The following is a 13,290-nucleotide window of genomic DNA, read 5'->3' as shown; positions in this document are numbered from 1 at the left end:
TTCTACGACATCCTGAAAGTGCAATTCTTCTGCCGGGGCAGGCAGATGTGCATAATTGGCTACAAAACTAGTTTAAGGAACGTCATTCAAAAAATGAGCGCTCGGATATTTCGACAACAGCGTGGAGGGGTGCGGTGTGGGCAGCTGTCCTGCTTCCCCTCACCTGCCAGATTTGGTGATGATCATCTCAGTTCCTATCTGATGAAACTTCATCCAGAGACCCATGTCCTCAAGGGTGACCACAATGGAGCTCTGTGGGTAGGGCTCCAGGCTGGGGGAAGGCAGTGCCTCACACGGCGCTTTCACGTCTACCAGGAGAGAGAGAAAACGGTAACTTCAGACAGGCAGGAGGGGAGCCGGCGTGAAGCAGCCCCTCCTGCTGAGGAACAGGGTCCTGAGACGCAGCGCCCGCATCGGCCCTCCCAGTACCCTCCAGTGCCGGCTCCCTCCCTCCAGTACAGGGAGCTACAGAATTTCACACGCTGTTGTAGCAGACGGGGTCCGTACGTCTGGCCATCGCTCCTCCTGTCTGGCCACGGTACGTCTCAGCCCCAAACCACCGCACACCGCACAGTGCTGGTTCAGCTCAGGGAGCCGAATGCCATGATTTTACCCACGAAGGTCCCAGGCGCTGCCGAGAGCTCGGGAGCCTGTGCCACAATTAAATAAAATCCATTCTTTTTCTTCAAAAGCTCTTTGTTACTTAGTAGGCTCAGAAGGCATAAAGGCTTTTCCAACAGGTTTGTTTTTAACTGATAAATTCATCTGTAAAGATTTGTGTGTTGTGCAAACTCAACCTGACTTCCTTTGTTCCAAAACTCATACTGGCAGGTAGCCACAATCCACTGTCATTCCGGTTCTGGTATGATCAGAGTTACACAAAGCACTTTACCCAAGAGAATAAAACGAAAGCTGAAAAGATTGAAAAGATTTTAAGTGTACCAGCGGGTAGTGGGAGAAAACGACAGATAGGTGGTAGCAGAGGTGAAAAATCTCTCCAGAGGACAAAGAAGGGACAGACAGGAGACCCAAACGTAAGTGAAGGCAAGAAAGGGAGGTGACAGCCAGACCATGGAATATTCTGAAAAGAGGACGGCTGGTCTGAACTGGACTTGGAGATGGACACCACCGAGGAGCCTGTGACGGCAGTGGAAGGTGCCTCTTCAGTAACGCACCATGGCACACCAGAGGAGCTGCCTGCAATATGCCTGCACTTTCTGTTACAGGCAGAGGACTAACTACGGTCCTGGGGAAGAGGAAAGGGAAACTATTCTGCAGGAACTGTCTTTGGTGTCGATGGTACCCACCACCTCTGAAAGCTGTTTGGATTAAAAACCTCCTGTAGGCGCTCCTAACTATATTGTAACACACACGAGAGTGCTGCTGCCATACTGAAAAGCCCAGGGAAAAAAAAAAAAAGTTTCATTTTAGGTCAAAACTTGACCTGGTATAGCTACTGGTGGACTGATTTCACACCCAGTAAGGCTTTACAAACACTGCCCTGCGGTCTGAACGAGGTATTGATAAGCCTGCTCGACTTGGGTCCGCTCACAGCTGCAGTGCTGTCCTCAGTCCAGTGCCGGCTGGCCGCTTCTGCTGGGCGATGCATTATCATGCACGGCTATTTGTTTAAAAGTGAGATTTTTCTGCCTCTCAGCCTGATCGGCTCTTATTCAGAGCATATCAGAAATACGGGAATTTTCACCTTGTTACAGCTTTCCTGAGTAATGTCTTTAAAAGAATGAGCATAAAAGGTAGACAACTATTTCCAGAGGAATTAGCTTTTTTCAGAAAGCGATATCTTTCCACAAAAACAACCCAATGCGAGTCTCACGGGTTCTTCCCACAGTATTAGGAAGTAAAAACCATTTAAATGTAATTTTGTCAGTTTGTAAATGTCTTTAGGCATTTTAAAAAAAATATCCTCTTACCCTTTTTTCTGCTTTGATCCAACATTAATGAACTGGCTAAGAAGTGACACCTAGTTTGCTCACTAAGATTAGCCTGTTAACATCTTCTTACTAAAGCTTCCCCCATATCCTCTTGCAAAGACATGAAAGCTGCCATGAGACGATGCATTCGGTAGCTCAGTGCGGCACATGTATCAAAAGGAGTTACAATAAAATTGGGCTGATTTCCCACTGGAGTCATTGAGTCACAAATACATGTAAACAGATTTTGATTAGCTAGACAGATGCTCGCTCCTTCCCCAAATGAATTTTACAATTAACATTTTTGTAAGCAAATTCCAGTGCCATTAAATGAGACTACTACAAGGCAGATCCCAGGAGTCCTTATTGAGGGGAGACTTCCAATGAAATCAAGCGGAATTGAAGTGAAAGGAGTTCAATACTGAATTAAAAATCAAAGGCAGATGCTATAATCTGCTTTTTACCAAAATGAGTCCACAATGCACCTGTATGAGCGAGAAGCTACAGGAGACGGGGAAAAAGAGCTGCACATACAATAAACATTGCAGCAAAGATTTTAAAATGTAGTTAATGCCTTTCACCCTGCAGGGTTTTTGTGCACAGTCTGAGGCTGAAAAACAGGACATTAACAGTTTGCATGGGGATCTGGACTCCAGCGATGGTGTGAGCTTGCTAATGGATCCACACAGCTGACTACAGAGTCGTGCAATCGGCTTCAGCGGGATTCTGCAGCGGTGAATCCATTTGTAGGAACCACTTTGGGTTTTCTTTGCAGAGCCAAAGGCTGGCTTGCAAGGCACTTCAAATTCGCTCCTAGTTTGTGCCTGTGTAACTAACGCCAAGACTCACGCACACGTCTCCCCCACAAAGATGCCTGCATGTTGGAACTACAGCACGAAGAGGTTTGTGGCAGGGTGTCCAAGCACTGAACTGAACTTGTTAAAGCTGTACTTCTGTTGTTTCCTCTTCTATGTAACTTATTTTTTATTTTAAGTATTATTTGAAAGAGATTTAAACATTTTCCAAGAATTTTAGTTCTAAGCTATTTTAGAAGTATTATCATCATCATTGTGGTGGTAACATCACGTGGCACATTTTAAAACATATTCTTTATGCCAAGATGAGGTTGAAAAGGAAGATAGCTGCTATGATAAAGCCACTAAAAATTAAGAGATCTTCACTCCATTCTGTGCTTGATTTTAAAGTCCCTAGACAAACATGAGCAGTTTGTCCTTCAGTTTCTGTATCTAGAATAGGCTGTACATATCTTTTTCCTATCTTGAAGGTGGAAAGGAAAGAAAAAGAAATGAGAGTCAATTCAGTAACGCTTGCAAAGGGGATAAGATCTTTGCATAGAAGATGCCGAAGTATAAAGTATAATCCACTCACCTAAAGCGGTCCCTCAATTAATTATCAATTACTGAGACAACATTATGATGTCAGAAAATTTGTTGCAGCCTTCCCAAAATGTATGGGATAGTGTTTGCAATACTGGGAAAACTCCAAGAAGGCAAAAGGTATGCTTCTTACCTTCACTAAAATCAGTTATTATTACATTTATTGCTGTTATCTTCTGAGTGAAGAAGTCCAATGCTAACAGCTATCCGGTGTCCACCAGGAAGAAATGCACGTCAATATATAAAGCTATCTCAGAAATTAATCTTGCCAACAACCAAAAAACCCCACGTTCTCTGATCTTATAAATGTCAGTAGAAACACCCCAACCCTCTGGAGGGAACGTCATTTCTCAGAACCAGAAAGCGTTTTGGCAATAACAAAAGTATGTGTTTCTACAAATGCAATGGCTTCACCTCTCATATGCACCCAGTCATCACCTGGAATATTTCTGCTGTGTGGGGTCATACATCCGAAACAACTCAAAAAGAAAATGAGGCGACTTCTGCAATAGTTGGAATTTTTAACATGATAAAATACCGTAATACCGTCTATATTTTTTTCGTTGTTGCTCTTTTGCTTTTCAACTCAAACTTCTCTTGCAGTGGCAGAAATCAGTACAAATCAGATCAACACAGTACAGACTGCTTTAAAAAAACCCAAACCAACAGTGAAGGTGGAAATTATTGGAGTCGTTGCGCATATATTTTGCTTCTGAATGAAATAACACCTTGCAGAGGTAGAGAAAGGAAGCTGAGAATACCCAGCCAGCTCTAATGTGTACATAGGAACTGCATACCTAAACTAGGTCAATAGTTGTTTCCTTCTGATGTAGAGTAAAACTCAAGACTAGATTTGGGTTTCAGTTATACTGACAAATGCAGCGCCTCTGGACTGGCCCTTAGTTTCCCAATGCATATCTGTCACTGTGCCCAATCTGATCACGGCCCACGCAGAAGAGGTTAACAGCGTGTTATCAGACGGACTGATGAAGAAAAACATAAATAAAACCCTAAGGAAATCACAAAAATCCTGTGTTTGGGCATGAACCTCTTAGAGGTGAGGTATGCCTGCTTGGGGTTTATACTTCCAAAGGGCAGAGAAAAACCAAAAGAAAAAACAGATAGTTTGTATCAGAACTATCATTAGCAATATAACAAAATATTTCCAAACCTTCCTGGCCTTCAGCCTGAAGGAACTCTACTTTGCAGACAATATACAAATAACACCTCTAGCCTTCAGTGAATGATCACACTGCACAAGGTGATACAGATAAGGGAGTTTTGGGCACAGTTGTGAGTAAACCTTTGCTACCTTACAAAAGATCTTCCAAGGCTCACAAAGAACACTCAAATGCACAATTTCTCATCTATTCCTACAAAAAAAAAAAAAAAAAACCCAAAACATTTTAGAAATCCTCTCCAGCCACACGCAGACTCCTATAAATGCTGGTAACCCTTCAGGAGCACTTGTTCTTTTTCTAAAATGATTGTACGCTCTTGGCATGAGTCTAGGCTCTTTCTGTGCAATAAGGAAAAGAAAGGAGTCCTTTACTTACCTGGTAAAGCTTGCATTTTTCCATGTACTGTGGAGGCTAGGAGCTTGCACGGCCAAGAGAGTCACCAGAGTTCTTACAAGGGAAGCCAAAATAGTCCAGTTCAAAAGCAGGTCTGATTTCCTGAAGCCAGCAAAAGCCCTTCCTTCTGAGATCCAGTGTCAAGAGTGACCGGGATGAGGATGGGACTCCAAGCACAGCTAGCCAAGGTGAGTTCCTGTTTTATGGAGGCTAATGAGCAGGGAGGAGCTTCTCACCAGGGCTGTCCCCTTGCGATCCTTTGATGTCCAAAGGGACAAAGAGAGGAAGGATCTGCAGCAATGGCTGGGGCTAAGGGAAGAAAATCAAAGAGAATTAACATGGCTTTGACATACAGGAAACCCTACAGGGGAAATGCACCTTGATTTACTGCTAACGCACTTTTAAACAAATAGAGACAAGACCAAAAACATCAGTTGAAGACTTACCTACAAAATAAAACAATCCCTTAAACAGCAAGCAGGAAAAATTTCCTTCTGGTTGTTCCATGGATTTGATAGAATTTTCATCTCCAGAGCACAGAATCATTTTACTCTTGATTTCTGCTATCAGAATCAGGACTGTGTCAAGCCTGTTCCTTCCCAAGTGGGTGATTAACAGTCTGTGGTAAAGTTTGCTCTCACAACTGGGATGCTGCAGCAACGCATTCATTCACCAACAGATGTCTTCTCCATTTGATGAGATAACGTTACTTACCTACCCAATCTCTGCAGTCACAGCCCTTAACCGCACAGTTAATTTTCCTACTCCGCTCTTTTTCTACGGCAGGGTCCTCACCGCTGCACCCCGTCTGTTCTGCAGCTCAGGACCGAGGCTGCTCTACGTGCAGTACCTTTTCAGCTGAGCTTCACAACTGAAAGTTGCAATTGTTTAATGACACAGCCACGCTAGCGTTATCATTTTACTGGAGCAAACTCCTTGGGCTGGCACCTTCCAGGGCTATTGTAAGTGATCCAAGAGTCTCATGGTGGATCAGGCACCCGTTTTAGGCCTTGTTCAAGGCACTGCTCTTACTGAAGGAAGGCTGAGCAGAAACTGAAGGACTGGAGCATTTTCCCTTAATTAGTTTATTCTGCAAGTGTCACCATTAGCTTTTGTACTTATAAGTGCTTACAAGTGCTAAGAGACGGCAATCAAGTCTCACGCTTCAGGGCACAGAACAGCCACTACACCTCGGTTAAGAAGGGAGTTCTATGCATACACATACAGAAATGGCTATACTAACATTTACAAAGGTCGAAGACGTTCAGAAAGTGGAGGTCAAAAGCGGGATATCGGTCTCAATGGGCCAGTGTTGGATCCTGCACAGCAAATTCAGGAGCTCTGTACATTTCAAAGAGCTTGCTGTAAGGCTGCAGCTGATTCACGGTCTAGTTTTGCTCCCAGGAAAATAAACGGGTTTTTATTTTGTCAGTGATGGTTTTGGGACATCTGATTTTTAGTCCGACATGCAAAACATATTCTGAATTTATTTAGTCAGTTCCTATACCCAGACAACATCCCTTTAGTACTGTTTTTACTGCCGTTTGGAGCAGGCAGTGCAAGGACATGCAAAGAGGACAAAGGAGTTTAATCAGAGGAGGGACTGGCTCTCTTTCAAGAGTAGATTGAATTGTAGGCACCCCAGTACTAGGCAGGGAGAGAAAAGCCAATGCCTAGTGTGGCAAGGAAGAACGTTTAAAAGAAAGGGGTTGGAGAGTTCGAGAAGTCCTGAGGAGGATTTTACAGCAGGAGATGGTCCATTGGCTGCTGGCACCTTTGAAGGACCACATCCAGCCTTCCTGACATCCCTTTAAAACTTCTGGATAACACAGAAGACCACAGGCTCTTCTCCTTCAGCTAACTCAGGGACATCCAGAGCTGGGGAGTCTCAGTACCACCAAGGGGAGGACCATGACGTGGTGGAGCAACATCAACTTGTAGCTCAACTGGAGATTATTTATCACATATGTGGAAAAATAAATCGGAAGGAAAAAGATAGCTGAAAATGGTATCAAGGTCAAATCTCCTCTGCTTGTACTTGCAAAGCCACTACCAGACACAAACAAAACAGGATGCAGAAATGCTTTTTTGCTCTGCTACAAAAGGAGAGCCAGCATCAAATCTGCCCCCCCACCCCATGTCCTGATTTTCTAATGCTAGTATTTTAATTGTAGAAAGTGGAAAAGACAACCATAATCAGAATCTGAAAAGGAAAAATAGAACAAAAATTGGGTCAGCTTCAAGCTAGCAGCAAGATGGATCAACATCCCACACAGTTAGAAACTGCACAACAGCAGCAGCACTGGGAATTTCAGACTCTTCACCTGACAAGAGCGTGGGATGTGTATCATGACTTACTGCTTCTTCCACGCAAGGGTATGAGATGGTCTCCTGCTGCCACTCCATTTGCACACTGCTTATCAGCATGTCTAGAGAACACACATTTGCTCCAAGTACTCAAATCCTTTTGGCTTTTCCCAGCTGATTGATGGGGAAGGTGGAGTCATTAATTACCCATGACTAGTTAACAACTAGCTTTCTCCCTGCCATTCTAGTTACACTGCAAAGGTTTTAAAAGTAAAAAAAAAAAAAAGTGAATTTGTTACTATTGCTGGAAAGCGTGGCTAACAGGAGCAATCCCCAGGAAATTCATCACTAGCAAAGGGGGAATTTAGCACATTACCCTCTTGCCCCTCTGTCCGTGCAGCGCCCTCAGGCAGTTTACTGGGAAGTCCGAGGTGAATGTGCCGGTGTCTAACAATTCACTGGCAAATTGGAGGCTGGGGGTGTGGAAAGGGATTGGAGAGAGAGTGGATCTGACATGTGTAAGTCAGTGACATACACAGCTCTGCTCCAAGCTCATTTACAGCAGCAGGTAAAAATCCTGCTGTGCCTAGCTCTAACAGTAGGCTCTCCCGCTATGCTGAAGGGGACGAGGTAGGGCAGCGCAGAAGGGAGGGGATGTGTGATGACAAAAGCAGAGGCCAAGAGCTTTTGCTTTGCATCTCTTTGAGGAGGTGATTAGATAGAAACATTCCCCTCTGGGTTTTGTAGTAAGGCAAATGTTTTCTGGCACTTCTCCTGCCTTACGGGAAGCTTTAACCCTTAACACTCAACAGGACCCTGTAGGGAACTGGTCTGCACACCTACCCCTCCCCATTCCTACCTTCTGAACTGGGAGCTCTCCAAGACGGGTAATCATCTTGCCATCTCTGGTGTCTGGGGCTCTCAGACTGCGGGAGAACAGATAACGTGTGTCAGCTAGCAGGAGGCTTCAGCTGGCAGGATCTGCGTCTGCAAGAGGCTGCAGAGGACGCGCCACCGCCTCTGTCCAGGCAGAACTTCCAGGACAGCATTCTGCCCTGAGAGCAAGCTCAAGTGCAAGGCTTAAAGTTACTGCCTGGGAGACTGCTGAAATGCAACAGAATAATCTTTGGAAAGAAGGAGTCTTGGGTTATTGCTCATGTGTATCAGCACTTGGGTGCAGTAACCAGTAATCCAACCCCTGCAGGCTTCCCTCTGCGCACGCAGCTGTGAGAAAGTGTTATCGTGTCAGCTTTAATACAACCGGGCTTAAGCGAAGCAGTGTTGTCTGCCTGAGTTTGAGAAAAAATAACGTGGAGAAGCGCGAACTGCATTTAAGAGAAACTCCCCTCTGAAACACGAGGATAGCCTTGCTGCCATTTAAATGTGACTCACTTGGCAGATTCCCACCTGGCACACGTAGGCCACAGTTCCAGAGCGTCTTGGCAGCTCTTTACGAAGGATACTCTGCCATCTGCATGGGATGAACACTGAAAATGTGGAAAGACAGTGTGTCATTAACAGGACCCAAAATAAAATAAATAGCCCTACACTGATAGCTACTTATTTTCATACTTAACTAAAAACATGAAGCAGCCTCAGATTCTCCAGACGGCTTCAGAATCCACGAACCTGCCCCTTAAATACAGCCTCAGCTCGCTGCGGAGCGAACGGGGCCTGATGATGCACACAGGGCCATGGGGAAAAGCTGTGTTTTTCCAGAGAAAAAGCCTGATGAAACAACTGCTCCTACGGCTGTGCCAGCCTCAAAGCATGTGACCCCTTGTCCTCGTTAGTGACCGATATCTCAGAGAAAAAAAGGAAATAGAAGTGCAACTCCTCAGGCAGCACTGAGCTGATGGAGTGAACGGAGCAGGGTCGGTCAGGACAGAGCGGCTGAGCTCTGACGGCCTGAATTTGGCCAGCTTTATGAGCAAGTCTCTGTGAGCGGCTACAGGAGTGGTAAAAGCCTGCAAAGTGTTTTGAGGTCCTCTGAGAAGTAGTATATATAATTTCCTGTCATGTGGTGGCATAAGGAACAGTTCCTACCCAGTTCCTTACAGCAGCTCACATAATACAGCATTTTCTTCTGATGGTGGGAAACGGCACCTTTTCCCCCACTTTTTACAGTTGGGTTTGATTGCTTTGTCCCAGGAAAAGTTGTCTGGTGTCGTCAGGCATGTTACACGTGCGTTGCCTGGCAGACGTTCCTACCCTGGGACCCATGCAAGGGACCCCGCAGAAGGCAGACCTCTGTAGGGCTGAAAACCCCACGCTGAGCCCCAAATTGTATCACCCCCAAATCTCCCCTGTGCTCTCAAGAAGCAAAAATCACATTTGGCAAAACAAAACGGTTGGAGAGGGCGTGTTGGTAACAGCTCGACGCTAATTCCCAACAGGATCCCCGGACCGAGGGGCAGCGTGCTGTGCCGCATGCCTGTGCCCACCCTGAAGGAGGCTGTATTTCAGCAGCGATGGGATCTGGTTTGGAAGGGAACGTAGGAAAGCCGCTCGTGTAAATGAGAAGTTGTACGTTATAAGTTTAACACAAGGCCTTTCCTCTTGCAGGTTTGTGGATTGAGGTATCTGGCCACAAAGCTGTGCTCCTGAACTAAAGAAAAAGAGGATGCTCTCCTGTCTCCCCTTTATCATATCCGCCCTCCCCAGTCCTCCTGGAATATGCACCCTTCTCCCAGCAGTTAGTTAGCATTGAGACAAGAAGGGAAATACTTAGCAGCCACTTAACACCGAAGGCTGAGTTTGGCCTCAAAGGCTACAGTCCAGAGTCAAATGCAAAATATTTCTGTCTAGAGCTCTTTCAAGTTTTCACAGACTCCTGATGTTAGGTGCACTGTTTTCCTGTCAACCCATTGTGTTTCCCAGACGCAGCTCAGCACTCTGTCCCGCTCAAATCCACAAAAAATACATACTGAAAGGACTCTACAGCAGCAAGAAGGGCTTTGCAACGCAGCCCAGGAAAGGGCCACCGAGCAGCACGGTGCAAGCGCTGCCTTTCCTCTCCTGCCTGGGGGAAGGTTCTCTTCCTCCCCACCCCTGGGGACACAGCAACCCTGCCAGAACCCACTGCTCTCCATCAGGAGCCATAAAGGATCAGCCTTAGAAAAGAGGCAGCAAATAGCTCTGCCTTAACATCCGTACATAAATACTTCTATATTTATGCACAAGCGCACACACTCATATGAAAGAGGAGCATCACGCGGAGCTTGAATATTGCTGGCAGTTCACTTAACTAGGAATTGAGACCTGAAAAAAATCCTGAGCAGAATGGATTTGCTGAACAGAAGCCCAGCTGCCAATGCTTCGACAACCCCAGTTAAAAAAGCTGACGTTTTCAGGAAAAAGCAGCAGCTCAAACCCAGAAGCTTTTATCTAAACTTTTTGGACTTTCGAGATTGCAGATACACTGTCATGCTACTTTGGGTTCTGCAAAAGATTATTTTTGTTGGTGCACAAGCATTTGTAAAGCCATGAAACCAACAGGTAAAAAGCCAGACTTCAGTCACGCAAGTCAGTTTGCAAGTTATTTTGTTTTGCCAAGACAGATTTATTCTATCAGTTTCCTAAGAAAGTTTCCATATACTGTTCATCACAGTAAGGTTCTAATCAAAACAGGAAATCAATAAACAGTATAATTCCCGATCAAAGGAACTATCTTCAAAGAACAAATTAAAATTGTTAAGATTTAAAGGTTTTGGAATTTAAAAATAAAAACTGTTGCAAGCTCTATGAGTAGAGCTTAGTTCCTCCAACATCACTATTGACTCTAAAGAATTTTTTGAGGAAGATAATTAACATTACCAGAAAGCATAAGAGAAGAGAACAATTAAACCATACGCAGTAGATTTTGATTCTTTAAAAACGAACTATAAAAAATTATATAGCCATAAGATACATACAACTGCACATACATCTCACAGGAAGAAGGGAACGTCCAACTAACCTATAGAGTCTGAGCTGAGCTACTTATAGGGTCTCCCGTAAAAATCAAAATGAACGCCAAGACATTCATGCGGTACATCTCACAAGACAGTTTTTGAAAGCTGATATAGAGCATTATGATGGGACATACACAATCTGTAGGAAAGTCTGAAGTCAGTAACAAGGAGCTGGAAATATGCATTCATTTTAAGCAGAAAGTCCTTGGATAAACTCTTGAGCTGTACTTTTTCTCACCCAACTTGTTCATCACCTTGTAGCAAAATGATACTGGGGTCCACAGCAACAATATTCAGGTAAGAATCCTTCAACATCACCAATAATAGAAAAAAGCACCTGTCAGATTTCCTGGATTCCTCAAGTCAGCAGTGGGAGGAGGCTGTCATAAACATACACGAATTAACGTAATCAATCACAGCTACCACTTTTTCCTGCAATCCCTAATCTGTCTAGATTTTTTCCTCCATTCTTCTCATATAGGCAAATTCCTCATACTCATCCTTTGCTGCAGTCATGGGCCAGGGTACAAGCTCCAGGCAGGATCACAGACCCACGGCTCCCTCCCCCTCCCCAGCAGATTGTGAAATGTTTATGACCTGGCTCTTATGGCTCTAGAGGTGCTGAATGGCCTTTTCCCCCCTCCAAGTCTCAGCTCCTGATGGGCAGCTACAGACCAGCTTTTAGCCGGTTTGGTCCGTAGTTGTGGATTTTATTGCCCAGTTTGTCTCTTCAGCTCACATTTGTAAGCTCCAGAGTAGATTTTTCCCTGGGTAACACTCTGCAGCTCAAAGAACTCTTCTTGTTTTTATTACATCCTTAGTGATTAAAGGGATATTTAAACCTCACAGTGCTCCCTGCTGTGAATATAAAAGCCTAGCATCATTTTGGATAGACGTGTTTAGAAAAATAAATTAAAAATTAGCCCTACTATAACGGACAAATGCTTCTAAGTTGTTAAGAACATCAGGCACTTGAAATGATTTAAATACATTGGTTGCAATTCCTTGAGAAACCAAGCGACGACGCATGGCTTTGAGCTATCCGAACAGTTACACAGACAAGTTCCACTTGGACTGAGGACAACAGAGATGTGCAACGACTGCATTACACTGGAAATACTGGATTTCATCTACTTAGGCATAAATGACTTAAGAGTTGTTCTCCTCTCTAACCTAGCGATCACTAACACACACATAATAGGCATCATTCTTAAAAACACAATCTTTGCTTTTGTGATGGCAAAACTGTTTTTAAACGACTGGCACTCTACAACCTAATCTACGCCTGCCAAACAAATGTAGATACAAACAACAATATAATGTAAATTCAACAGAAATATTTAAATTCTGCTAAGAAGAGTGCTGGGGAGTGTGCAGGACGAAATCGAAGTCGTATTTGAGAGCAAGCATTCCTTGTGAGCACAGATTAGATGGCTATCAATAATGAGGTCACTGGTTTTGCCACCCCCTAATACTGCAGTTACTGGTTTAAGCTTCTGCAGGGAGCTACTGCCAGGGTCAGATTCAGTGAGAGTTAAGTCTGCCTGCAATGCAGGTTTGGACTCACCGCAAAGGAGCTCGCAGCACTCCTCCTCCTCGCTGCTAGCTTGCTTTACTGCTTGGTGCTGCTCAGTTTCTTCCTCTTAATACAAAGTAAAAATCCAAACCAGCCAGATTATCACAGGGTGCAAGGAATGCTCACACTTGTGCATTTATTACAATGTGCACCTTGTGGCCCATCCTGAGCTTCAACTGATGCTTTTCTCATGACTGAGGCATTTAAAAAGGAGCTTTCCTACTTGGATTCTCTGTTGTCTACTATTATGTTAACTCACATTGCAGCCATTCCCTCAGACAGAGGGTTCAAGAAACCCACAGGACCTAACTCATCTGTGTGACTTCTATACTTCTGCCAAGCTGGCCTGAAACCGGGAGACTGGGTTAAAAATATTATTAGAAGGGAAAAGCAGGCAGCAAGATCAAGCAAATCTTCAGATACGTTTCACATATACTTGTTAAGGACTGGTTATGGCAGGACAATTCAGCATTTAATTTCCCTGCCTCTCCACAACGTTCCTGCCACATGAATTCTGGGTGATCAAGAGCTAACCTGAAGCAATCTCAGAAG

General features: G+C 44.4%; 1 protein-coding gene across 1 annotated transcript in view; it reads right to left on the bottom strand.

The window, feature by feature from the left end:
• LOC115346438 (T-box-containing protein TBX6L) overlaps positions 1-13,290 on the bottom strand; it is a 28,631-nt gene that overhangs the window by 8,903 nt on the left and 6,438 nt on the right. The window contains exons 7-11 of the mRNA XM_041125908.1: positions 8,617-8,696; positions 7,227-8,135; positions 5,349-7,105; positions 4,885-5,211; positions 164-308 (exon numbers count right to left, since the gene is read on the bottom strand). Coding sequence (XP_040981842.1) covers positions 164-308; positions 4,885-4,900 — 161 coding nt within the window. The 5' untranslated portion in view covers positions 4,901-5,211; positions 5,349-7,105; positions 7,227-8,135; positions 8,617-8,696. The remainder of the gene's footprint in view (positions 1-163; positions 309-4,884; positions 5,212-5,348; positions 7,106-7,226; positions 8,136-8,616; positions 8,697-13,290) is intronic.

Source organism: Aquila chrysaetos, chromosome 9 (genome assembly GCF_900496995.4).
Source record: "Aquila chrysaetos chrysaetos chromosome 9, bAquChr1.4, whole genome shotgun sequence".
NCBI classification, from domain to species: domain Eukaryota; kingdom Metazoa; phylum Chordata; class Aves; order Accipitriformes; family Accipitridae; genus Aquila; species Aquila chrysaetos.
The sequence above is the reverse complement of the archived record's forward strand: the minus strand, read 5'-3'. Positions and strand labels throughout refer to the sequence as shown.